This window comes from Monodon monoceros, unplaced genomic scaffold, assembly GCF_005190385.1.
Source record: "Monodon monoceros isolate NGI ecotype Baffin Bay Population unplaced genomic scaffold, NGI_Narwhal_1 Super_Scaffold_22, whole genome shotgun sequence".
Classification (NCBI taxonomy): Eukaryota; Metazoa; Chordata; class Mammalia; order Artiodactyla; family Monodontidae; genus Monodon; species Monodon monoceros.
This window is the reverse complement of record NW_021703779.1, coordinates 126,774,442-126,800,569: the sequence shown is the minus strand read 5'-3', so window position 1 is coordinate 126,800,569 and position 26,128 is coordinate 126,774,442. Positions and strand designations below refer to the sequence as shown.

Sequence of the window (26,128 nt, the reverse complement as noted above, 5' to 3'; positions counted from 1 at the left end):
AGAAAGAAACTTCTGGCACTCTGCAACTTGCCTCAACGCTAGCTCCCACACTGCTGCACAAAGCTTATGTCCTCCATCACAAGGCCCCACCTGGCGTGGTGAGCCAGGCTGACAGCGGGTGGCTTACCATGGCGAAGCCCACGTCCGCCTTCTTGAGGGCTGGCCCATCGTTGGTGCCATCCCCGGTCACGGCCACCACCTGCCGCTGCTCGCCGGTGTTGCTATCGATGATCCCTGGAACACAGATCAGGGCAGGTCTGGTGCCATCTGTGGCCCCGGGTGACCAGCCCGGGGGCGGGGGGGCGGCCAGTAGGCTCCAGTCCTCCGTGCTCTCCACCATCTTTGGGACCAAGTCCTGTGCCTTCACTGGCAGTCCCATCCCCCTTCCCCCACCCTGGCCCATCACCCAGTGCGATGATACAGGGTGGTGGGATTTCGCAGAAGGCAGGGGCTCGGCACTGGGCAACTTGGAGAAATGTCTCCCTCTCCTGGGCCCCAGTTTCCCCATCTGCTATGAAGAGAGCTGGTCTCTACTGGCGTCTTCCATTGATACTGTGAGCGCAGAGAAGTGGAGGCTCGAGCTCTGGCAGGTCAGCCCTTTGAGGGAGTCTCCATTATTATCCCCATTTTCCCGATGAGGTTCAGGGAGGGCCAGTGACTTCCTCTGAGACACAAAGTCTCCAGCAGCAATGGGTCCAGAGCTGAGTACCCTGAGACCCAACTGGAAGCTCAGCTTTGGGCGTCTGGGAGCAGACGACGACCCGAGGGGTGATGGCCATACCCAACCTGCGTCCCGCCACCCGGGGCAGGGGCAGGGCAGGGTGAGGAGTGAGCCCACTCCATTACCTTTAACCAGAGTGTGCTTGTCGGTGGGAGACGATCGGGCAAGGACCCTCAGCTTGGGCCACACCTTGTCCAGACGCTCCTGTTCTATCTGGGAGGGAAAAGCACACAGACGCTGCAGAGCCTCGGTGGCAGGGCGGGCAGTCAGGGCTGAACAGAGGGGGCGGCGGGTGGAGAAAGTGTCAGAACCGTGGACTCGAGGGAGGGCTGACGGGCCGGGAACTACCTCGCCTTTCTCGTTTCGGATCCGCCGGTTGAACTCCTTCCCCTCCAGGCACAGGAAGTCCTCCCCGGGCTGGATGATGCCGCACTTGGCTGCAATGGCGCGGGCTGTGTTGATGTTGTCCCCAGTCACCATGCGGACTGTAATGCCAGCGCGCTGGCATTTACGGATAGCTTCAGGGACCTGGAAGGGACAAGATGGCTGGAGCCCAGACCCGTTCCTCCATCCAGATCTGGAGGAGGCGGGAGAGACGGCCTGTCAGCTCTGCCCCGGCTGGGAGCCTGGCCCGCAGGGAGCAGGGTGCCCCCAAGCCCAGGTGCCTCCTTCCCTGTGCCGGCCCCGGGGACCACCGACGACTCAGAACCAGGCCCTGACACCACGAGCAAGGCTGGGAGAAGCCACTGGAACACTGTCAAGGGGCACCATCGGAGCCGTGTGCAGCAAGGTGACCGGAGAAATCACCCAGCTCTTTCAACCTCAGTTTCCACTGGGGAAATGGAGACCCAGAGCAGCCGAGCCAGGACCAGTCCCATTAGCAGGCCAGCTGGCAGGGGCCGTGCCAGTGAGCTCCGGAAGGACAAGAAAGGAACCTCTGGCCCCAGCTGCCCCGCCAGCTGGCAGGACCCACCTCGGGTTGGACCCTCTCGGGCCCTGACTCAAGGCAGGCTCTGGCCTTGTTGGCCGAGCTCTGGGAAGCTCTCACGTGTTTCCCCGCCACTTTTTTTTTTTAAAAAAATAATATAAAACCTAAGACATTTAGAGCCGTAGGCTTGACATGACAAGGCATTCTCACTGCTCATTAGAGGAAATGGGACATTGCTCTGGTTCCTTAGTACCTCTCCATTTTCCAAACATAAGATTAGATTCCGGAAAAGGGAGAAGAACAAGACATCCCTCCAGTGCTGAAGGGAGCGGAGGCCAGCTGGGAGGGGGTGGCATTGGGGAGCGGAGGCACTCCCGTTCCAGCGAGGAGGGGACTTGTGAGCCCGAGACAGCAGTGCGGACCGCGCCTGAGGGGCCAGGAGGGGAGAGGAGGGCAAGGAGATGCGGCGGGGCCAGGGGTGCGGCCCGGGGACACCCGGCTCCCTGCTGAGTCCGCTGGGCCCGGCGCACCCCACTGTGGGCTCCCGGCGGGCACCGCCGGGCTGAGCCCCTGGAACCGTGTGAGCACGACAGAGAGCACGGGAGCACGCGGTGTCCCGGGGGTGGCCTGGTGGCCAGGCCGGGGGAGCTGGGGCCAGGCGCCGGGGGGTCAGGGCAGCTGGGAGACCCCAGGGGAGGTGGGCAGCAGGCGGGGCCAGGTCGGCTGCAGGGGACCACTGGTCCGGGAGGTCTGGGCACGCTGGTGGCCCCCGAAGCCAGGGTGTGGAGGCTGTGATCTCAGGCAGGGAGAGAGTAGGAAGAGGAGGGGTACCCGGGGCCCAGCCAGAGGGGCTCCCACTTCAGGGCTGGGGCAGAGTGACCTTACGACCCCTGCAGCAAATATGGCCAGGCGGCCTAGAAGGCCCAGCCCCGGGAAGGGGGCTTGCATCCCACACCCCCAATAACGTGTCTCCTCACTCAGCCTCAGGGACACTTTCTGCTCTTTGGGGATCCTTGAGAGCTAGAGGATGAGCTGCGGGGAGATACCTCCCTTTCCAACAAGCTCCCCCCACCACCTCTGATGCGTCTGGGAGGAGCAGCCCCTCTGCTGCCACCAAGTGGCCGTGATGAGCCTGAGCCCTGGGAGCCCCAGATCCAGCCTCTGCTGGCCTCCTCTGTGTGGGCTCAGCCCAGGCCCGGCTCCGTCTCTGGTCTGAAAGGCCCTTGGCCTCCAAGCCAGGTGGCAGGAAGCTCCCTCCGTCTGCAGGCGCCCTCTCCCTCACCAGGTGACTGTCCTTCCTCGCCTGCCTCCCACTGGGCCCAGCCGTGGTCCTGGCCTGATGGCTGAGGCCCGACAGCACAGCAGGCAGCCAGGTGTCTGCAGGAGCCCCCAGGCCCCTCTGGCATAAGTACAGCCTGCCTACAGGGTCCATGCAGCTCCCCAGGGCAGAGACACCCCCCTGCCAGGCCCTCCACAGGCTGTAGCCGTCCCAGGCCCCCAGGCATCCCAGCAAGTTGAACAGCACCCTATCGGCCTTCCCGCCTGCCGTCAGCACCTGGGGCTCCCCTGGGCCCTCGGGGCACCCTCCTTGGCCACTGCGCAGATGGCTGGTCCCCGTGGGCTTCTGCCTGGCTCCCCCACCTGCTGCCCAGCCTCTCACTCAGCCACTCTCCAGCCAGAGAGGAGCGATCCTGTCCCCTGGGCCCTTTTACCAAGGCCGTTTCTGGATCTTAAACGAGCTGCCCATTGCCTGGCCTTGGCGGCTCTCTCACCCTGTGCTTCTGCCCGCCGGGGCAGCCACTGAGGCTGAGCCTTCAGGGTGACCTTCAGGGAACTTTTATCCATGTTTTCTCTAAGATGAAAACGTATAAAAACAATAATATCCCTCTCTGAGAAGAGCACTGACCGGGGGAAGGGCTGGGCCTCACCCCGCCTATGTGCAGCCCTTCTGGACTGTTCCATCTAGCCCCCACGTCCAGCCCCCAGTCTAGCTCATTGGCGCTTCTGTAAATGAGCCGCCGTGGGCCAGAAGAGGGCCTCTGCAGCTCTGTCTTGGAGATCTACAAATACATCTCAGGCCTCCAACCTTACATCGATGACTAGAGCTTCAGTTTGCAACAAATATTTATGCCGGAACTTAGGGGAAGCTTGCAGGGCTCCTTGGCCCAGGGGGTCAGGCAAGAAGGGCTCCCCGTGCTGTGCGGCTGCCAGCCGCTTCACACCTCACACCCCTCCATCCGGGCAAAGGGCGGAGGTGGAAGGGCTGGGCGGGTTTGTTATGATGCTGTAGAAATGGCCTTGGCCAGGGCCCTGGGGGTCCGTGAATGTCGCCTTCCTGGGTCTGTGAGACATTCCAACAGGAGCTCTGGCTTTCCGGCAGCTTCATTCAGCCCCAGTTATCTGGATGGAAAAGTCTAGAGCTGCTACTGTCGACACCTCCCAAGGAGTAAGGAGAGAACAACCATCACCCTGGAGCGGCCACCTGGGGGCCGGCGGTGGCGAATGGCTCTGTTCAGATGGAGAGGCCATCGGGTCTATGCAAGGGCCACATGGCTTTAGGACTCGGCTCGCCGTATGGACACAGCCTTCCTCTGCGCCTCAGTTTCTCCTTGGTCCGGCGAAGGGAAAGGCCCAGTCCCTGTGTCCCTGGAGGTAGCCCTGCCACCCTCAGCGGCATCCTGTGCCCCTGCTCTCCAGGCAGCTCCTCTCCCCACCTGCCTTCTCTGGGCCCATTCCTTGGCTCTAAGTCTCTCTCCTTGCCTCTGCCACCACCCGCTTCCTCCTGGGGCCAACTCCGCGTGCCCCTTCTCTGCACACGATGGTCCCTATCTCCTTGGAATTCGGGGATGTGCTGTCGCTGATGACCCCTGACTTCTGAATGGAGGGTCTGTGGTGCCTGATCCAGTACGTGAATGCCTGTCTCCCGAGGGAGAGCTGAGGGCAGCCCGTGCACACACATGTTTTCAGGCTAATTGGCAGGATCAAGGTGCCCGTGCTTCTGACACGAGGTGGGCGCCACTGGAGAGGCCCTGGGAGAGAGAGGATCCTTCCCTGCCTCACAACCTGCACCCCCTGTGCCTTGCACACTCTCTCTGGGGGCTGGTGTCCTGCAGCTGCCGCCAGCACCCCGCTCCAGGGCCAGCCTGGCAGGCTCTCTCCCTCGGGGGTCTTGCATCTTGAAGGACCAGCACCGCCTCCATTGCTCTTCCTCTCTGCACCCTGAGCAACCTCTGCCCTGTCGCTCCGTTCCCTGTTCAGCAGAGCTCTGGGTGAAGTTGTGTCCACACGCTGGCTGCCCTGCTCAGCCACACGCCCCTCACAGTTTCCCCTCCCTGCCCGGCCCCTTCCTTGGAGTCTCCTTCGCAGGCTCCTCCCACCTGTGCTCCGCTGCACCCACGACCATCACTCATGAAAAGACGCTTCTGGAGAATGTCTCTCTGGCCAGGACCTAACCACGTGACATCTCCGTGGGGATGTCCCGAACCTCACTCGGCCCCAACCAAACCCTCGACTGAGAACTGCCTTCCCCTCCCCCAGCCCCCCAAACACCATCTACCCAGTTCTCGGAACCAGAGCCCTGGGAGTTGTCCCCGGCTCCTGCGTCTCCCTCACCAGCCCCTCTGGTCCATCAGTCCTGCGGGCGTTGGCAGCCGTCGAGGTTCTAACTGCCGCCCTCTCTTACCTGGCGGAGGCCAAGCAGGAGGGGGCCTTCCAGACGGCAGGACCGAGCCTCCTGAAGGGTGCAAGGGCAAGAGGACGAGGGTGGGGGTCCAGTGTGCCGGGGAAGGTCTGATCTGGGGCATGTTGGCCATGCCCCTGGAGGACCCCGAGGCTCTGCCAATGCCCACCCTCCCCAATTGGTCCAACTCTGGCGGGCTGCCATTTGTTCTGCCTATAAAGTCTGGCAGGGAGTGGCGTGACGGCCAGGAGGGCAGGAGAAAGGGGCAGTTCCCTCCTTGCATTTACGTCCAAAGGCCTCACCACCGAGGCCAGACGCGAAGAAGGGTGGCCCCTCCACCCGTCCCGACAAGCGGGCAGCTCACGGAGGGGCTCTGGCTACCTCGGGCCGCACGGGGTCCTCGATGCCCACAACGGCTATGCAGGTGAGGTCGCCCACGACCTCGTTCTCGTTGTCCCAGTCGGGCTCCTGGGCAGCGGAGAAGTCCCGGTAGGCGATGCAGATGGTGCGGAGCCCATCGCAGGCCATCGGCTCGATGATCTTCTGCACCATGTCGTCCCGGTCCCGAGGGCGAAAGCTGCGCAGCTCCCCATTGCTGTTTAAGATGTTGGTGCACCTGGGGCGGACAGAACAAGAGGAGCCCTCGCCGTGAGGCAGGGGAGCCAGGCCTCCGGCTGAGCCCTCTATGTGATGCAGTAGAGGGCTTCTCCCAGAAGGGGGCGCTGTGCTTGTGCGCGGCCTAACAGTGTGCCCCTCCACGTTCTGCCCAGAACCTCAGAATGTGACCTTATTTGGAAAGAGGGTTGTCGCAAAGTTAAATGAGGTCACAGTGGAGGAGCGTGGGCCTTCAGTCCAATGCCTGCTGTCCTTATAAAAAGAGAAGCGGGGGCTTCCCTGGTGGCGCAGTGGTTGGGAGTCCACCTGCCGATGCAGGGGACACGGGTTCGTGCCCCGGTGCGGGAGGATCCCACATGCCGCGGAGCGGCTGGGCCCGTGAGCCATGGCCGCTGAGCCTGCGCGTCCGGAGCCTGTGCTCCGCAACGGGAGAGGCCACAGCGGTGAGAGGCCCGCGTACCACAAAAAAAAAAAAAAAAAAAAAAGAGAAGCGGACACGTCGAGACACAGACACAGGGACAAGGCCGTGTGACGATGGCGGCAGAGATTGGAGAGATGCAGCTACAAACCGAGGGAGGCCAAGGGCATCTGGGACAGACAAGGGAGGATCCTCCCTTGGAGGCCTTAGGGGGAGGGCGACCCCACCCACACCTTGACTGAGGACTTCTGGCCTCCAGCACTGGGAGAAAATAGGTCTTTGTTGTTTGAAGCCCCCAGGATGATGGTACTTTGTTCCCACAGCTCCGCACAGACTCGACGGGAGTTGGGGGGCTGTCACTCTTGCCCCGTTGCGCTTTAGGGAGAGAGGTGGGACATCAGCAAAAACCGAATGCCACGGAGCAGGGCCACGACAAGGCAGCGACCACAGAAGGGCTGGGATGGGGAGGGCTGGCAGGATTCAGGTGCAGAAAACGAAGGAGCAGAGGAAACACGGGCCCCAGAGGCTGGCATGGCAGACGGACAAATGGGGGCCCCGAGCAGACTGGTGAGGAAGGAAAGAAGCCGGCTGTGGAGGCCACGGGAGGAGCCCAGAGGTCCTGCTCGGGACTCTGTCCTGAAGGCCCCAGAAAGCCGGGGGTGAGCGCGGCAGCACAATCAGGCCAAGTCTTAGAAGGGTGCGTGGGCGCTGCAGAGGCCAAGGCCGAGGGGAGGTGTGAACGCTGAGCGGGTGCGGGGCATGGTGCACTCGGAGGCAGAGCTGTGTGCCGCCCACCTCAGTTTCCCTAACAGCTCTGTTGAGATACAATTCACACAGCACACGACTCAGCCGCTTAAAATGTCCCATGCAATGGCTTTTAGTATATTCACAGTTGTGCTACCATCACCACAGTCAACCCGAGAACATTTTCACCACCTCTAAAAGGAACCCCGCACAAGCGACAAAAGAGAAAAGCTGGACTTCACAATTGAAAGACATTTGCGCATCCAAGGGCAAATCAAGGCAGTGAGCAAAAATCTATCAAGGGAGTGAAAAGACGGCAGCCCACAGAACGGGAGAAAATACTTCAAAACCAGATATGTGTTAAGGATCTAATACTCAGAACATATAGAAACTCTTACAGCTCAACAATCAAATGACAAAGAATTCACATCCAAGATGGGCATGGGCTGGAATAGATATTCCTCCAGAGAAGACAAACAAATGGCCAATAAGCACATGAGAAGGCGCCAATACCAGTGGTCATCAGCAAGATGCAGATCAAAGCCACCGTGAGATCCCGATGGCTACAACAACAACAACAACAGTAATAATAATCAGGTAATAACACGTTGGTGAGGATGAGAAGCTGGAACCCTCATGCACTGCTGATGGGGAAGTGAAGTGGGGCAGCCCCTGTGGAAAACAGTTTGGCGTTTTGTCAAAAAACGAAACATGGAATATACCCAGGAGAATTGAAGACACGCGTTCAAGCAGAAACTCGTACATGGCCACTCAAAGCAGCATGATTCACAGTCGCCGAAGGTGGAAACAACCCAAGTGTCTGTCGATGGATGACTGGATAAGCAGAATGTGGTCTACCTGAGCGATGGAGTATTATCCAGCCATAAAAAGGAATGAAGCACTTGGATGAACCTTCAAAACACTATGTTGAGTGAAGGAAGCCAGGTGCAAAAGGCCACATATACTGTATGATTCCATTTCTATGAAATGTCCAGAATAGGTAAATCCACAGAGACAGAAAGCTGACGAGTGGCGGCCGGGAGCTGCGGGAGGGGGATGGGAGCGCTTGTGTGATGGGCACAGGGTTTCCTTTGGGGTGATGAACTTGCTCTGGGATTGGGCGGCGGTGATGGCGCACAACCGTGCGAATGCACCTAATGCCACTCAACTGTCCACTTTAAAGTGATTAAAAGGGCCAATTTTATGCTATGTCTACTTTCCCGCAATAATACAACCAGAAATGCCATACGCTTTAGCCAGCCCCAGCCCCAGGCTGGGTCCTGCTGCTCGCTCACTTTTTCAGCAGGATCTCCGAGGCGCCCTTGCTGAAGAGGCGGAAACCGCTGTCGGGCATGCGTATGACTGTGCTCATGGACTTGCGGACCGAGTTGAAGGTGTACACTTTGTAAAGCTTATCTTCAGGAATCTGCTCCCGCACGGGCTGGAAGTCCTGCTTCAGGTCCAGGACGAAGCCCAACAGAGCGCACTCCGTCTTGTTGCCCACTTGGCGTGGGAGGGCGCCTTCCTTCTCTGGAGGCTGCGAGGTGAGGAGAACCAGCATGGCCCTGGAGGCCCAAGGCCACCCTCCTTACTGTCCCCAGGCGCAGCCCAGCCTCGGCCGCCACGTCTTTCAGGTGTGGTGGCAGGGAGCTAAGGAGGGCCTCCAGTACGGACTAGATGGGCAGGTTTTCCACGACTCACTGGGCTGTGAAGGGCTTCCAGAACCTGCAGGCCCCGCCCAGTGTCCGGGGACGAGGAGGGAGACCAGCACCCCAGAAACGATTGTGGCTCTCGGCTCAAAAGTCCTTAAGAGAGCCTAGCAAGCCCCTGGTGACGCCCACGCCATAGCGGGGCCAGGTTCCCTCCCCTCATCCTACCCCCGCCTCGGCCCGCCCTTGCTCCCAGCTCACTAGTATTTTGGTGGTGTAGGCACTGTTGATGGAGATGGCGTGGACCAGGAGGTCGAGGATCTTGGGGGTCAGGGCGCTGGGGGCCGGAACCTCTTTATAGTGGGTGTCCCCGAGGTAGGACTGCACCACGGTCATGCGGTTGGTGGTGAGCGTGCCTGTCTTGTCTGAGCAGATGGCCGTGGCATTGCCCATGGTCTCACAGGCGTCCAGGTGGCGGACCAGGTTGTTGTCCCTCATCATTTTCTGTAAAGGGCACAGATGGAGGCTTGGGGTAGCCAGCTGTCCTCGCGGGGTGGGGGAGCACAACGGCATGTAGGATTCTGCTCCGCCCACCAGCTTTCCTCGCGGCACTAACAGCCCGGGACCTCGGGCAGCAGGTGCACAGCTCAGATGGCAGTGGGGTGGTGGTCAAACCGAGGCAGCGGGCCTGTGAGACGTAAGGACTCTCATCAGACAGGCCGAGCAGTCAACTCTGGGTGGCCACTCTCCCTGGAGCTCAGCTGGAGCCTCCCTGCTGCCCAGAGCCCCCTCTCGGGTCACCTGCAGGCCCTGTGGCTCCCCTGCCCACCCCGATCTCTGCCCTGCCCACTGTCTCCCAGGGGCCCCCTATCCCCCTGCCCCCACCTCAACTCCCTGGCCCCTCGGCGACCCTGCCCACATCCTGCAGATGCTAGCTCGTCACACACCCCTGCCCAGGGAGCCAGGTAGGCGAGGATGTGCAAGTCCAGCTCCGCGCCCCTGCTTGGCCTACCGTTCTTCCCCTGAGCAATCCCAAACTTTATCCAGTCCTTGCTTCGTCCAAGTTGCTTAACGGCTTTGCACCACAAGTTCTGGGTCTGTACCCTGGGATCGCGGAATTCTTATTTGTGTCGTGTTTATTTTATTACCTTGACAGAGTAAGCTAAGGAGATGGTGACAGCAAGAGGCAGGCCCTCTGGGACAGCCACAACCAGCACAGTGACACCGATAATGAAGAACTTGACGAAGTACTGCACGTAGACAGGTGTGCACTCTGCCAGCCACGCCCGGCCATCCACCACGAAGGTCTCGATCACAAAGTAGACGGCCAGGATGATGACGGTGACGGCGGACATCACCAGCCCTGCCCAGCCACATCAGAGGCCACGGAGCGTGGAGGCGGGAAGGGTGGCCGGCAGGGGTGAGGGAGGGGGAGACAGCAAGAGGGAAGAGCTAAGGGGCGTTGCAGCCACATTCCCTTGACCCCGAGTCGGGGGAGGCGCTCCTTGTCTCTGGCCTTACGGAGCTTTGCAGTCCACGCTCGCCAGAGGGGGCGGAACCAGGCCCTGAAGGCCATCACCTGCTCCTAGCCCGTGCCCTTGCTGCCTGGCCCACACCCCACGTCACATCCCTTTTCCACTTGTTCTCCTTGGTCCGGCCTCGAGTCCGGGAGCCCAGTGTCCGCCCCTGCCCGTTGGTGGCCCCTGGGCCGCCCCCTCGGCTGCCCCCACCTGCTTTCCCGATCTGCACAGCCAGTTTGGTGAGCTTTCCCTGAAGGACCGACTTCTCCTTCTTGGGCACGTTGGCTTTCTTCTTTTCCCGCTCCTCCGTCTCCCCACCTTCTGCGCTCTTCAGGGGCTGCATCTCCATGGCAACTGCCCCATCCTGCTTCTTAGCTGCACACAGAAGAAACCCGCAGCCAAGGTTAGGGCCTGGCCGCTGGGGTGACGGCTACAAGGGCCTTTCACGGAGAAAGATATGCCACACCATCCGAGAGGAAACAGGGGGCTCTGTCCTCTCCCTCCTCTCTCATCAGCCCAGGCCCTCCTGAGGTGGGCAGCGGCTCCAGCGCTGTCCTGGGCAGGACAGAGATGCTTCTCTTGGGGCCTCGCAGGGGAAGGGAGGACAGACACAAGCACTTGGGCACACAGACAGCGTGGCCAGTCCTGTAACGCCCCAAATCTCAATACCTGAAAGCAGAGGCCTGGGGCCCATGGAATGTTCCAGAACCCAGAGCTGACTCTTGCCCACTGCTGTCTTAGCCACGTTCCCACTCCCCTCAGGGAGGCCCAGGAATCCCCGCTCAGGCTGTCTCTCCTGCCAGCCCTCAGGTGGACACCCCTCCGGTGGATGCCTGGACTTCCATCGGGGCCCCAGCTCAGCACGTGCGCCGTCCTCAGCCCATGCCCCGGCTGCTGGCGGGCAAGCCTTGCACCTTTCTCTCGCCATGGGGCCTTCCCTCCTCTCCCCTAGATGCCTCTCCACCTCCTCTCCGGAACCGGCAGCCCTCTCACAGCCCCCTTGGTGGACCCTAACGTGGTGGTGCTGTGTCCCCTGCCCCACACCCGCCTCTGGCCCGTCCACCGCCTCACACGCCGCCCCGTGTAATCTCACCACCCGCAGGGGGCACCCAACCCTGCCACTCGTCCTTGTCCCCCCACCCAATGGGGCTCTCAGTGCCTCTGCATGCCTCCTGCCACCAGGCAGTGTCAGCCGCTCCCTCTTTCTCCGTCTCCCCGCCCATCCCTTCTCCCCTTGGCTGCCTGAGACCACTCACCGGTGGCCCCCTCTTTCCATGGCCTCGGGCCACAGCCTCGGCGACACTCAAGGTCCCACCCCACTGGGCCACTCTAGCCTCTACCCCACTGACTGCCACTCCCTGCCCCTGCCCGGGGCCCTGGCCACTGGACTGTCCTCCTGTCCCAAATGCCATCCCAACCCCAGCCGGCCTCTGAACTCCAGTCGTTTGTCTGCGTTCCTGGGTCCCACACTGCACTTGAGTATTGCCCCTGGGTTCACGTCTGTGGATCGTGACCTTCCTGAGGTCCAGGACCGTACTTTATCCATCTTTGGATTCCCAGCACCTTCAACCCTTCACCCTGGCTACAGAGTATCGGCACCCACCAGGCATTCTGGCTGAAAGGGGCGCAGGCCTTGAAGGCTCAGCAGAAAGGCAGCTGAACCAGGAAACCCACAGGCCCGATTAAGTCTTGGGTGAGTCACCCCTCTGGAGCCTCAGTTTCCTCAGCAGGTTGCTGGCTCACGGGCCATATTTGCGCACCTCCGGTGGGGTCTGCAACCGGGGCGGGCGGCCCCCCACCCTGCGCCGCGCCCTCTGCCACCCATCCTGAGCGCAGGGCGCGCGTTACCTTTGGTCTGGCTACTCTCCATCGCCCCATCCTGCTGCTTGCCTACAACGGGAGAGGAACGACAGACACGGAGACTTGAGAACACCCATGGGGCCTTGGCACACACACGCGCACACCGGACAGCACAGCCAGTGAGTGCGGTGAGGGGCGGGCGGGGGAAGAGGGCCTGCTCTCCAGCCCTCCAGAGAAGCCGCGGGCCAGCCCTGGACAGACCATGGCTCACGCCTGGTCGGCAGTGGGAGGTTTCTGGAAGGGCCGGCACCACGGGTAATGGGAGCTGCCAGGTGTCAGGTCCCAGCTCTGCTGCCTCAAACAGGGCCCCCCAGTCGGGATGGGTGCTCCCCCCAGAACCAGTGCGAGGGGGTTGACCTAGATGGTTCCTAAGTCCTGGTGGCCTAGAGATCAGCTTTCTGTGCAGCGTGGCCAGCAGTCAAGTCCGTGGGCGCTTTAGAGGATAAAGGAGCGAGACGCCTAGCCTCAGGGCACCCACAGTGCTGGAGGGGGCGGCAGGGGCACCGGCCGGGCTGGGCCCCACTTGGAGCTGTGCGGGCGCGCCTTCACAGACGTGCTCTGCCACCATAAAGCCCACAGCTGGGTGCTAGGGACTGGGGCAGTGACCAGCTTCCCCAGGCCAAGGTAAACAGTGCTGGCTGTGCCTCTGGTTTCTGAGGCCCGGGAAGGACTGCAACTCTGGGAGGGCCCAGGAGAGCCGGCAGGTGACGGGCTCTGAGCTGGGGGTCAGGCTCCGCCCCCCAGCTCCACCTGCCTCACCTGCCCCAGGGCAGCAGCCGGGAGAGCTCTCTGCAGGCCACACACACACACTGCCCTGGATCCAGAGACGACCAGCCTGGGACAGGAAGGGCTAGTGGGCCGGCTTGTCAGCCACGACCCAACAGCTCATGTCACTGGGGACCCAGGGACACAGACCGGAGGCCAGGTGGCTCCCAGGCAGTGGGGTCTGGTCTGGGGGTCCCAGGGAGGAGGGAGAGGTCCCCTTGCAGCCCCAGTGGGGTGTCAGTTGGGCCCTGTGGGGCATTCATAGGTGAAGGAGATTTCTGGGGCGGGGCAGGGGAGACACCTGTAGACACACGGTGGGTGACAATGCAGCACAGCGCGGGCGTGTTGCCCTGGGGCCGTGGCAACTTCTGGAGGAGGGAGGGAGGTTTGAGATGAGCACGGTGGGGAGACGAGGGCTGGGCCTGGCCTGAGAAGGGGCATAGCTGAGGCAGGGGAAGGAGTGGGGAAAGAGGTCAAGGCCGGAAGGCAGGAGACAGGCGGGCGAGCAGCGCCCTTGATGGACAGATCGAGAGGTGGCAGGGGGCGTTGAGGGGGGATGTTGAGGGCGAGGTGCCACCTTCCGGCCTCTGCAGCGGCCAGGGCCTTGGCGGAGACGTGGGGGAGGTGAGGGGTCGTGGGTGCCGCTGCCCCCTCCCCGGAGCCTGGCCATCCCTGCCTCCCCTGCAGGGCCCCCCCACGTTCCCCTCCTCCAGGGAGCCAGCTGCTGCTGGTGTCCCCTCTGACTCTCAAGTGGCACAGCAAGCCAGGGAGAGGAACCGGGGCTGGGGGAGAGCCGGCGGGGGGGCCTGGAGGGGTCTTGTCAAGGTCGAAGAGAAGGGGCCTAGGACCGAGTCCTGAAGGACGGTGACATTTAAGGGAACCTAGCGGGAGGGGAAGAGCCTGGGAAGGAATGTGGAAGAGGCGTCCTGCCAAGCAGCCATCAAGGACTCCAGTCCAGCCCAGAGGAGGCCCAGGGCCTGCCTACCCACCCACTTGCCCTCCTGTGGGCCCCAGGGTGCTGACTGTGGCGAGACACCGGGCTGAGCCCTGCGGGGAGGGGGGCCTGGTGTGGCCAAGGTGGCCGAAGGTCCGCCAGTGCCCATTGGCTGTGAGGGGTGGGCCGGGTGGGCCAGGAGCAGGGAGGAGTCCAGGAAGGGAAGCCAGGCCCAGGCTGCCAGGAGGCGGGGCCCATGGAGGCTTTTAGGCAACAGCGGCTCATCCATTTTTCCTCCCTCACGTGCCCAGGTCTGGGAACACTAGTGCGTCTTTCCTTACGCTGACCTGTCCCCACGTTACTGGGCTGGGCAGACCGATCCCGCCTGTACTGCAGGCCCAGCAGGCTCGGTTGACTGAGGCGGAGCTGGTGACCCGCACGCCCTGTCCCCAGGGCCCTGGCTGCACGCTCTGGCACGTGGTCTCCCCGTACTCGTGCGTGTCTTTGTACTTCTAGTGGGGCCAGGTGGCTTCCCTCAGAGGTGGGGTGCACATCTAGAGAACGTCATTCCTTACCTGGTTTGATGGCAGGAGTGGCCTGAGGGGAGACCCAGGTTAGAGCAAGGTGAGCAGATGCAGGCCTGAGTCGTGGAAGGGATCGGGGTCCTGACTGGGATGGGGGGGGGGGGGGGATGCTGGCCGAGCTCTAGAGCTTTGTAAACCCTGTTCTGAGGAGTGGAGGGGGCACCAGCCACGCCTGGGGCTCGGGACGCTGGCAAGAGGAGGCAGCTGGGTAGCCGTGTGCCAGGTAGGCCAGGGTGAATACAGAGCTGGGCCGCCAGAAGACATCTGTCCCTCGACACTGCTTTCTCTTAGGGTGAGGGCCCTGGCCCCATCTCAGCTTCCTCTGGCCCTGGATGTCCTTTGGGGTGTCTAGTCCTTTCTGCTTGGGAGCCCTCCACCTTTGGCTGCATGGCCTGTGTTTCCCTAGCTGCCACGTTGGCCTGGGGCCCTCAGTGCCTCACCATGTGGGCTGACCACTCCCAAGTCCGGGTGGCTGGTCCCTGTCCCTCCAACCCCATTCCTACCCAGGCAGGGCACTCCCCCGACCCTGGCACCCACGCCCCCAAAGCCTTAGGGGAAGAGCCATCCGAGGGAAACTGCCTCACACAAAACGGGGGGCCCCCAACCTGCTGGCTCTGGGGCAAAGACCCCAGAAGAGGGGTCTCCAAAAGGAACCAGGAGACAGGGTATGGCCCCCCACCCCCTGAGGGCTGGTTCTCCCCAGTGCCAGAGCCAGGGCCTGGGCCAGCAAGGGGCCGTCACCAGGCAGGCGTGGAAGAGAGCGCGGCTACGTCCGAGGGCCAGCGGCCTGGCGGCACTGGGAACTGCAGGGTACTGTTGCCTTACCTTTCTTATCCTTCTTCTCCTCCTCTCCACCAGCCCCAAGCAAGGTAAAGATGATGCCTGTCTGGGAGTTCACACCAACGGCTGTCACCACCATTCTTCCAGAACCTTCCATGACATGAGTGCCTGGCACAGCAACACACAGAGGCTGAGACAGAGATCTGCACCGCTGGATGGGAGGCTTGCTCAGCACCTACAGGTTTTGTCCTGGGCATTCCAGGAGCAGGGACTCCGGTCCCGTTGGGCTCACCTGACAGCAGCATGGGGTCTTTGTCTGCCGACTTGCGCACGTGGTCCGACTCGCCCGTCAGGGAGCTCTCGTCAATCTTGAGGTCATTGCCCTGGATGAGCACGCCATCGGCGGGCAGCAGGTCTCCTAAGGCCGGCCAGGTGGCCAGAACCACAGACCATGCGTCCAGGAGGCCTTCCTCCATGTCGCCTCCCATCTCCCCCAGAGGAGGTCCTGTCGGGTGTGCGGCCCTCTTCCTTTGCTCTGCTTTCTGGGGGTACCCACCCACTCCTAGCCCTGTCATCCGTCTTCCAGGGAATGGGGCCCACAGGAGCGCCCTGCCGTGCTGGGGAGGCCCTCGACAGGCTGTGGGGACAGCCTGCTCCTGGGGCGCTGAGGCCGCTGACACGCCCCGTCTTTGCTGGGCCTGCTGCCCGAGCTGCCCGCCTGCAGCCTCCCACCCCACGTGCTCCCCGGAGAAGGCCTGCCCCTGACGTGGGAGCTGAGCCCCTCCGCAGCGTGGGTGGCGATGGGCGCGCTCACCATACTTGACCTGGGCGATGTCCCCTACCACCAGCGCAGCCACCGGGACCTGCAGGAGCTGCCCGTTCCGGATGACGGTGAACTTCTGCTCCTGTTCGATGCGGCTCTGCAGGCCCCGGAACTGCTTCTCCTTGCTCCAGTCGTTGAAGGCCGTGACCAAGACCACGCAGATGACAGACAGCAGGATGGCGGCCCCCTCAATCCAGCCCGCCTCGGCCTCCCCTTCGTCTTCTGCCCCAGCCGACACATTCCCGCACGCTGTGCCCGAGGACAGGAGGGAAGGGCAGAGGTGGCAGAGAAGTCCCTCTGCCAGCTCCTTCCTCCCTCCGTCATCTCAGGCTCTATCCCTCCCCTCCTCCTGCCAGCACCTCTGCACTGCCACCCGCGTCCCGCCCCCGTCCACCAGGTCCTCCTTCACCGCCCTTCCCGGCCCTGCCCCTCACCTTCGCTCTCCTCTCCAGGTGGCGCATAGAATGAGAGGCCCAGGGATACGATGGCGGCCACCTCCAGGATGATGAGGGTCACGTCCTGCAGGGCCTCCCATACCAGCTGTAGGAAGGTCTTGGGCTGCTTGGGAGGGATGAAGTTCTGCCCGTAGATCTGCCTGCGCTTCTCCAAGTCATTGGTGTTGTCGGCCAGGCCTGCGCAGTGTGGGCACGTGGAGCAGAGGCACAGAAGGAGAGGATGGGAAAGGCCAGCCCCGCATCCCCCTGCTCCTTTCTCTGTGCCTGTCTTTCCCTCTACACTGATAGCCCCCAGAAAGCGGGCACTGCACTGGCCTGGCACCTGGAGCCCTTCTGCAAACCCTGGGGGCATGTAGGCGGGAGCGCTGGCAGCCTCTCCAGCTGCCTGGAGGGCACCGGTGCGCAACCGCGCCCGAGCGCAAGGAACGGGGGACCATCCTCCTGATGCGCCTGCGGAGCTCCAGGAACTACAGTCCCCTCCGCAGCCCCGACAAGCTGTGTGGGCCAGGAGGGAGGGAGGGAGGGAGGGAGGGGGGCCGGTTTGCGCAGCGGCTCAGAATCAACACCCACAAGGGGGCCCGCCCCAGCTTTTGGAAGCTGGGCCCTGACTTCTCAGTCTTGGGACGACCCACTTCCCACCCAGGCCTGCACCAAGGCCGCTGGGTCTCTCCTTCTAGAGCATGAGTCTCCTCAGGCCCATTCCTGAAGGTACCGAAAGCTTCCATGTGGGACTGGTATCCAGGCCACTGCCTCCGAAGGCCAGGCATCCACTTGGCCATCTTCCCCAGAGGCAGGCAGATGGGATGACACAGTCCCCTGGCCCCGACCTCAGCGCTTGGGACTCTGCTTCCTTCCAGGCCCATCCACGGGCCCCCCACCCCCCACTCCCCCCAAGCCTTTCTGGCTTCTCTGCCCCCAAGTGCCTGGTCCCACACTGACACCTCGTGGACAGAGAGTGGCTTGCAGTTCCCAGACCTGAGTAGCTGCCACTCCCCAGGCCTTCAGGGGGGAGGGGAGGGGCAGGGGGTGGGCAACCAGAAGGACCCGGGTGCCAGCCCTTGGGGTGCCCCCTGCTGGCTTGGAAAGCCACACAAGACCGGGTCCCAGATGAGTTGAGAACAAGGAAGTGCTGGGTGTGGGGCAAAGGGGTTGGAAGGAAGGAGGGTGGGTGTGTGCTGGACAGGGAAAGGTGGCTTCTGGGGAGGGGGAGGGGGAGGGGAGGGGGGAGGGGGGCCCCTCGGGGTGGAAGGACTGACAAGAGCAAAAGCCCCCAGACACACCGCCTTGGCACGTCTCCCGAGCTAGGCCATGACCGCACACCGTCCGCCCCACCCAGCAGGAGCCACAGCTGTCTCTGCCCTTCCCCTGCCTCACTGTGCCTGGGTCCGGCCACGGCTCAAGTTTCTGGAGGCTGTGGCCTCCCAGTTGGGCGTCTGGGAGAAGCTCAGGACCTCAGCTCCTAAGGGCTGGGGACCCAGCTCAGGGCCCATGTCCCACTCCCTTCACCTACAGGAGATGTGAAAAGTGGGGTTATTACTGGGAAGGTCCTCGAACCCTGAATCTCCCAGACACTCAGGGTCTCCACTATCCCCGCCCTGGCAAAGGGCACTGATCTGGAGGCCCCGAGAACGATAGGGGCCCCCGCACCCTCTAGAGAGCCCATGGGTCCTCGTCACGCCTCGGGAATCTGCATCTTGCCTGCCCTGCCCCCTATGCCCAGCTGGTCCCCGCAGGAAGCTGGGCCCTCAGGGCCCCTTCCCCAGGAGCTCCCTCCCTCCCTCCCTCCTTCCCTCAGCCTGTCCCTTGGCCTTGGTTTGCCCTTGGTGTGGCAGCAGTACTTCTCTATGCCTTGCTCTAGACCAGCCAGAGGCCTTGGCCTTCCTGTGGGTTCAGGGGTCCGGAGAGCTGCTGTTGCCGAAGTGCTTGCTGGGGTGACCGAAGGCAGCTGCAGCCCCTCTGGCTCTGAGCACGCACTGGTCCAGCAGGGCCCCTGAGGTGGCCCAGGTCCTGGGTGCAGGGGCAGTGGCCGGCAGTTGGCATGGACTCAGGTGGGCACCCTGCCCAGAGCAGAGGCCAGATGCCATCAGAATTGGATTAGGACCACATGGGGCAGCTCTCGGCTAATCTGCCCTCTCCTTTCCACGAGTGCCAGTGGAGGCCGAACGGGGGAAGGGCCGGGGCCCAGGTCTCCCCAGCTCGGCCTAAGACCCAGCTGGCTTCCCTGGCTTCTGGAACCCTCCTGGAGAGCTGACAGAGCGAAGCCCACTGATGGATTTGCTGCCCGGAGAACAGCAAGTGCCCCCCTCCAGTAGAGCGCGCACCGCCCCGGTCTCCCCACCCTCCCCAAAGCACCAGTCTGCCGGCACCCCAGAGTCTGCCCGCCTTGCCAGGGGGTGTGCGGGGGGCCTGGGCTCAGCTAAGTTGCCCCTCCCCCAGCTCAGGTCACTGTGTCTGAAGCAGGAGCGGGAACGTCCAGGTGAGAACCCTGGGGCCTTGAGGGCTCCCAGGGTCGGAGATGGGAGGGTGGTCCTCGAACCGCTCGTTCTTCGGGATGCAGACCAAGCCAGGCTGGGGTCCCTCTGTTGGGGCCACCCACCTGGGCACCCGCCCTTCTTTACGCCCGCCCCTCCGCAGGCACCGGGCGAGCGCCAGAGCCTCTGTGGCAGAATCGGGTGTGTTCCCAGGGGCCTTGACATTTTACATATTTAACAAGGCCTGACAGGCAGAGGAAAGAGCTACCAGCTGAAGCCCATCTGCTTCCTTTCATCTGGGAGAGGCCAGAGCCCTTGCGGCTAAATGGCCCTCCACCCCGGCCTTCCCCCCCCCCACCCCCGGCCACAAGTCCGGGGGCTGGGGGGAGGGGATGGGCGAGGAGGAGAGCAGGAGAGAGCTCCTCCGGCCCTGAACCAAGCCATCTGCCCCGATCACACACCCACACCAGGCCGGGTCCCTTTAGAGCACAAAGCAGGAGAGACCCAGGCGGCCCCTCAGAGCTCCTGAGCTGGCCGTGCGGGCGCCCCCTCACCCAGCCTCAGGCCCACCTCCTCTGCAGGGGGGGCGGGGGCAGGAGGCATCTCCACTCCCCGTTCCAGCCCAGGTGTCACCTGCACACAGACGGAGCCAGAGAGCAGGAGACAAGGGTGGCGGCCAGGGCCCTGGGTGGACAGAGGTGTGATAGCCGAGACAGGAGCTGATGCAATCGGCCGGCACTGGCCGGCAGCAGCCCTGGCACCAGCAGCCCTGCCGGGGAAGCGGCAGCTGGGCCAGAAATGCTCCGGCCTCTGGAAACTGGGGCCAAGCCTGGCTCCCGGGGTCCCGGCCTCCCAGCACACCCAGCGGGCAGGACTGGGGAAGGCTGGTGCAGGGCAGGGCAGACGTCTGCTCTGGAGCAGGGGAAAAGGGCCACAGGGCAGAGGGGGGGACCAAGGTGGCAATCAGGCCTCCACCCCTAGAACCTTCTAGAGGACACACCCCAGGCTCCCTAGAGGCTCCCTGCAGCAGATCTCAGAGATCAACCGTCTCAGATTTGGACCTCTTCAGGATGGCCTGCGCTGGTGCCACCTCCACTCAGCAGTATACCTGCCCCCCCCCAAGCCCCTCCCTAGAGGACCGAACTCTACGCCTTTCCTCCTCTTCCTGCCCCCCTTAACTGCACAGAGGGCCGAGCACATGGGGAACCGGGGGCACTCGGTCAGGGGCTGCCCCGCTCGTCTCTTGGAAGAGCTGCTGGGGTTTCAGTTTGGGGCCCATCCCGCCAGCATGTGCGATTCGGTGCCGGCTTCTCCCTTCCTCTTCTCTGTCGTTCCATTTCTAGTTAATCCAAAGAAGAGATGCAAGCGGGAACTGCTGATTACGGACGCACAGGTGCAGGGGGTCGGGTTGCCCCACACAGAGCATGTCCCACTCACGGGGAAATGGGAGCGCACAGGCACGACCATGGTCATGGTCGTGGTCAGGCGTGCCTCTGGGAAGCTGCTGCAAGCCCACCCAGCCCTTGACGGGGCCTGCCCCCGGGGCTAGAGAACGTCTGCAGGGAGGAGTGAGGGGCGGTGCAGGGCCGTGCATCCCCGGCGCACACGCCGCCCGTGCCAGGGCTCTGCTGGCAGACTTACCCTCCGTGGGTGAGGTCTTCAGCCTCCTGCAGAGCCCGCCCACATCCCCGTAGGTTTCCTGGACTTTCTGCAGCGCCTCGGCCCCTCGGAGCTCCATGAGGGAGCGCAGCTCAGCCAGTGTGCACCCAAAGCCCCCTGCATGGGGGGCCTCCCGCTGCTGCTGGGGTTTGGGGTGGAACTCGATGGAACTGTTGGCCACGTCCCCCATCCTGCCTGTGGCGCGGGAGGGGAGGGTGTCCTCCAAGGTCCCAGCGCCTGGGTGAGGTGCGGCGAGGCGGCGGCAGAGGGAAGTGGCCGCACACAGACACCTGGGGAGAAGGAGGTGAGAAGAAGCCCGGGGCTCGGTTGAGAAAAAACCAAGGTCCACTCTCCTGGAATGTTCTCTGCAAATCTGCACTCCGTCTGAGCCACGACTCACTGAATGCAGAACTGCCCTCCCAGGCCCACCTGCCAGCTCACCCTCGCTGCGTGGGGAAGCAGGCGGCGTCAGAGGCTCCTGGTGGGGACCTGCCGCCGCCAGCAGTAGCCAACCTGGGATGCGAGGCTCTCACTGCCCCCTAGTGCATCTGGGAACCCACACCGAAGCAGGGGTGACGTGTCAGGGCTGAACAGTGGCTGGTCTTGCCCTGGCGCGGTTAGGTTATCTGTGCCTGTGCCCAACCTCGAGCTTTCCTCGTCTGCTCCAGCACGCTCCCACGCTTGCCTGATTAAGACTCGCCCGGTGCAGCCGGCATGCTATAAATCCCTGGGGGCAGTGGTCTTCTGGCGCGGCCTCTGCGGCTCAAGGTTTCAGGCCTGGCACTGTGCAGGGTTCCGGGGAGCAGGCCAAGCCATGGACAGAGCCAGCTGGGCGCTAGGTCAAGGCTTAGCGTGCAGGGTGTTTCTGCTGCCTTGAGGGGACCTGGGGTCGGGGGGCAAGGGAGGAAGAGGGGTGCGGTGGGGCGGGTAAAAGGAGGGGAGAGGGAGAGAGGGAAGGGGAAGGAGGGAGGGAGGCAGAGAGCGGAAGGGGAGGGTGGAGGAGAAAGTGGAAAGCAGCCACAGGTCACTGGTGACTTCTCCGTCACCCTGGCCCACAGCACAGTGCCACCCACTCCCCTCCACGCCCCTCTGCCCTCCAGGTTAACAGCAGAGCGTCAGAAAGTTGTCGTCCCTCGCACTGTCCCCACACCCCGCCGCCACCAACCCACCTGCCTGAGGAACCTCGGCACCTGGCTGCCCTGCCTGCCGCCTTCACAGGGTCTGGTGGCGCGGGCCACGGGGGCCTGCTGGGCCGCCCCTCCTCGGGCCCCTAGCTCCTCCTGCTGGCCTTTCCCCACCTCTCATTCCCAGCTTGTGGCCTGAGTATGAGTGGTAGCATCCCCCAAGGCCGTGCACTAAGCTCCCCGGACTGAATCAGTCTCAGCGCATGTGGCCTTGGCCTTCACACCAGCAAAGAAGCCTCCTGGCGGTGAGGCTCCGTTGGGCCCGATCCCTCACCTTTGGGGAAGCTCCTGGCTCAGAAGGATCCTCTTGGAAGCAGAACTCGGCCACCAATCCAGGTTTCTGATCTAGAACCGCCCATGGAAACACAGTAACCCAGAGCCTCGTGGCCTCTGCTCTCAGAAGAGCCCTTACCTCTCTGTGAGGCCAGCGGACGCCAGGAGCATGGACGTGCCACAGTCCTCAGGGGATGAGACCAAGGTCCCTGGGAAACAAGGTCCACTCCCCCATGCCCACAGGCCTCAGGGGGTCTCGGAACATGGTGGAGGCCTCAGTTCCTCTGGACACTGGCCTCACGCTGTCAAGAAAAATCTCACGTACTTAAGGCAGTCCCGCCAGAGAGGTCTGGGAGACAGAGAGGCACCTCAGCTAATGGCCATCCAAAGTGAGCCAGGTTTTAAAAGTTTGGGCACCTAAGTGTTAACTCTCTAGATACTTTCTGCACGGAGCAGCCTTCATTGCCAGAAGATGTGGGGACAAGATGGCGGACACACGAATGCACCGTCCTCTCCGCTCCCACGCATCTCCCCACCTCCTGTCCCTGCTGTTCACCATCTGACCAATCTTTACTGAGCATCTACTGTGTGCCCGTGCTGGCCACCTCTGCTGGGGACAGAGGGGTGGGCAGGACTGGATGGGTCCCTGCACTCTCTGGCCGGGATATGGGTGCCTAGCAGTTCCCGCTGGTGGGAGAGATGGAGATAAGAGCTTCAGAGCAGTGGGGGCGCAGTTTCGGTTGGGGCCGGGGGGCCAGGGAGGGAAGAGTGTTCTGATACCAGGAAGGAGGCGGATCCCATGAGGCCACGAGCGGCAGAGGTCACCACCGAGCAGAGGGCTGCTGGGTGATGATGGACTGTAGGGGCAGAAGCCGGGAGACGACGGAGGGGGGCTGCAGGAGGGGTGGGGGCAGGGCAGGCTCCTTCTGGGGTGCTCTGTGAACGCACCTGCCCAGCCAGGTGGGCACAGCAGGAATCCTCTACCATCTGTCAGCTCGGGAAACTGAGGCTTGGCCAGGTGAAGTGGCAGAGCCACAGGGACGCCTGGGTGTCCCGCTTCTGACTGCAGGGTTTCAGGAGGCGCTGGAGGCCGTGATAGCAGCTTTCGGGCCACCCGAGCTCCGCGGCCCTCTGCAGACGCCGCGGGCCGTCATTCCCCCGCAGCGGTTTCCTTCCCCTCCTTTCTCCGCCCTGAGCTCCGTGCCCCTGTCTCTCCATTCCCAGAAGGTAGCACCCTGGGTGAAACTGGCGGGGTCGGGCTCTGTCTCCCCAGCCCCCTAGCCTGTTGGTTGCTGGAGGGGAGGGCGGGGCCGGGTTCATCCGCGGACGCTCCGCTTTGCCTTTGACCAATGGGCGCTGTGAGTTCCGGTAGGATGGGGGGCACCCAGCAAATATGTGAGTCACTTGTCCCTGAGCAGAGTTCCCAGCCCTGGCTGAGGGGAGTGGCCAGCGCTCACCCGGGGCTCTGATGCCCCTGCATTCCAAGACCTTGCAAAGTCGACCCAACGAGCTACCAGGGCCTCTCCAGCACTTCTCTCTAAAAGGGAAGCCAGATGGACAATTTGTTCCTTTTATCCTTTTGGCCTCTACACCCTCTCTGTGGAGACCAGTTGAAAGGCACCCAGCCCCGCCCACATGACACTGGTGGGTTCCAGGGGGTGACCCAGTCAACCGCCCATGGTTGGGTGGGCTCTCGGCCCTCCGCCCCGACAACCAGGGCTCACCCAAGGGCGGCTTCATCTCCCCCCGCCCCCCCGCTCCCTGCTCCTGTCCCCAGGTGTGGCCCTGCCCTCCATTAAGCAGCAGCCGGGGCCTTGGGCTGCTCCTAACTGGTGTGCTGTCGCCACTGCGGCCAGCTGGGCCCAAGGTGACTCACGGTAAGGGGACCGGGCAGGGAGTCGAGGCCTGGCCTTCTGCCCTCGCCGCAGCCCCGTGGCTGGCCTTGCCGTCGCTCCACGCCTCGGTACCCCCGGCACCCTGCCTGCGCCGCAGCCCGCTCTCTCTCCCTCGGCCCCCGCCGGGCCCCACGTGCCGACCAGCACCCCACAGGCCTCCCTCCAGTCGGGTGGCTGGTCACCACCGTGCTCTGGTCACCGCATTGCCCAGTTCAGGTGCTGTCACCCTCTCTGCCTCCAAGCTGCACTGGCCTCCGGAAAGCCGAGCCCGTGTTTCAGTCCTCCCCTGCCCCGTCAAGCAAAAGGCCACATTCCTTCAAAGGACCCCCCCACCCCCCCAGCTCTTGTCGTGCGCTGGCTGTTCAGCCATGCCCCACACCGGTCTGTCCACACACGCCCACAGCACTGCTGGCCCTGCCACAGCACACAGCCTGGCTGCCACACCTTTCTGTCCCCTCTCGCCCAATGGCCTCTGATGAATCTGAGCGCCCATTCAAGCGGACCGTTCTCCAGAGGGTCCCCACCAAAAGCGATTGCTGCCGAGTCCAGGATCGCGCGACTGGCTCTACTTCGCTCCGCTTGGCATGACAACGACCCGTGAGCGGGTCTTTCCCGCAGTTGGGTCATCAGCTCTGAGAGACACATGGTTATTGATTCGGCAAGAAGTCTACCGCATGGTCAGCCCTGGGTGGGGACAGGGTCCTGGAGGAGTGAGTGAGCGGGGCCTGGGCGGCCCAGGAGGAGCCGGGAGCCTTGGGAACGCCATGACCCCCAGCTCGGGGCCCCTTAAGCCGGAGACGGTGGTCCTGCTAAACTTCCTCTTCGTTAACTCCACAGGCCACCGGGTACAGGGGGCATCAGTAAAATCAAGGTCTGTCTTGAGTGACTGGTGGCCGCTGGAGAGACCAAGCAGCATATACTCTTGTTTCCCTGGGTTCTCCGCAAGCCTGGGCAACGGCCTCCCTCCGTCTGAATAAGGACAGCAGCCATCACCGAAATGGCCAAGAACAGAAGTGACTTTCCGGCCTGGGCTGGCTGCCTAGAACGGTTTGTAGGCACCAAAAGGGCAGGGAACATACCATTTCTGTACTCTTTCATCTCTCAAACCTTAATTGGCTTAATTGAGTTGAAAACCTCCACAGAGGGGGACTCGGACCTTCTGGCTTTTGCTCCATCCTGGCCCAAACTGGCCTGCACTGGTGGGTGGTGGGAGCAGACCCGCTGTGGGCTCCCTGGCCCGCCTCCCCATGGCTCCGTGACTTTCAACAGGCTGCTACCCAGGGGGGCGACAGGCACGGTAGGAGATAGCTCAGCTGCAGGCCTGGACATTTTGACACCCCTGGGCCCCGTGACTCATGTCCACCCAACCAGAGACCCAGGAGTCCTCTCCCCCCTGCGCCAGCCCTCCCTGGCCACCGCGGACCGGGCTTTGGGGGCTCTCCCAGCACCTCTGACTTAATTTGCCCGGGTCCCCCACTTCGTCTCCTTGGCCCTCCCTCCAGGCCCTGGACAGCTAGGAGCTTCCTGGATGAGATGGGGGCACTTGTGTTCCCAGGCTCCCCTTTCTTGGCATGCTAATCCAGATGCTTCCCTCATTGCATCCTCATAGACACCCTGTGAGGGCAAGGAGACGCCTTCTCTCCTTCTCAGACCTCCTGGCCTCGCCTTCCAGGTCGCTGAGGAGAGAGTCAGGCCACCCCTGGCAGCTCAGCCCCTTGGCTGCCCGGAGCGAAAGCCCTTCTGCTTTCCCAGCAGCCGGTCCTGCGCTCTACCCAGCGCCTTCACAGGGGAGGCAAGGGATGGAGGACGAATCCCACCTGCCGGCCCCCCAAGTCACAGGTCGCAACGCATTAGAATTTACCGCTGTTCACAGTTGTGGAGACACAGTCCCATGGCAGCCGCTGTCTGACCCCAGTCTGCAGTTGCTGGGGGCCGAGTGGAATCTGTCCCCACACTGGTGACCGGGCATTTGCCGCTGGCACCGCCACCTCCCTGGGGTGGATGGATCCCGGCTGGTGGCACCAGCCAGAAGTCTCTGGGCCCTCAGCCCTCCTGTCAGTAAGCTGGTGGTGAGAGCACTCCCCCGTTGTGAGTACAACCGGCCCAGGACACCACGCTCCGAGACGAGAAGGGAGCAGAAGCCCCTGAAGTCGAGTCCCAAGTCCCATCTG

At 63.0% G+C, this 26,128-nt stretch overlaps 1 protein-coding gene across 4 annotated transcripts in view; it reads right to left on the bottom strand.

The window, feature by feature from the left end:
* Positions 1 to 26,128, bottom strand: part of ATP2B3 (ATPase plasma membrane Ca2+ transporting 3) — a 46,034-nt gene extending 19,906 nt beyond the window's left edge. For 2 of the 4 annotated variants that reach the window (XM_029240747.1, XM_029240749.1), the window contains exons 1-15: positions 21,291 to 26,128; positions 20,588 to 20,895; positions 16,455 to 16,652; positions 16,012 to 16,269; positions 15,490 to 15,615; positions 15,243 to 15,365; positions 12,123 to 12,164; positions 10,485 to 10,649; positions 9,903 to 10,117; positions 9,016 to 9,258; positions 8,401 to 8,642; positions 5,710 to 5,944; positions 1,070 to 1,249; positions 847 to 934; positions 128 to 234 (exon numbers count right to left, since the gene is read on the bottom strand). In XM_029240747.1, coding sequence (XP_029096580.1) covers positions 128 to 234; positions 847 to 934; positions 1,070 to 1,249; positions 5,710 to 5,944; positions 8,401 to 8,642; positions 9,016 to 9,258; positions 9,903 to 10,117; positions 10,485 to 10,649; positions 12,123 to 12,164; positions 15,243 to 15,365; positions 15,490 to 15,615; positions 16,012 to 16,269; positions 16,455 to 16,652; positions 20,588 to 20,795 — 2,430 coding nt within the window. In that variant the 5' untranslated portion in view covers positions 20,796 to 20,895; positions 21,291 to 26,128. Of the gene's footprint in view, positions 1 to 127; positions 235 to 846; positions 935 to 1,069; positions 1,250 to 5,709; positions 5,945 to 8,400; positions 8,643 to 9,015; positions 9,259 to 9,902; positions 10,118 to 10,484; positions 10,650 to 12,122; positions 12,165 to 15,242; positions 15,366 to 15,489; positions 15,703 to 16,011; positions 16,270 to 16,454; positions 16,653 to 20,587; positions 20,896 to 21,290 lie in introns of those variants that run through there. The other 2 variants (XM_029240748.1, XM_029240751.1) reach the window with 2 other exon arrangements.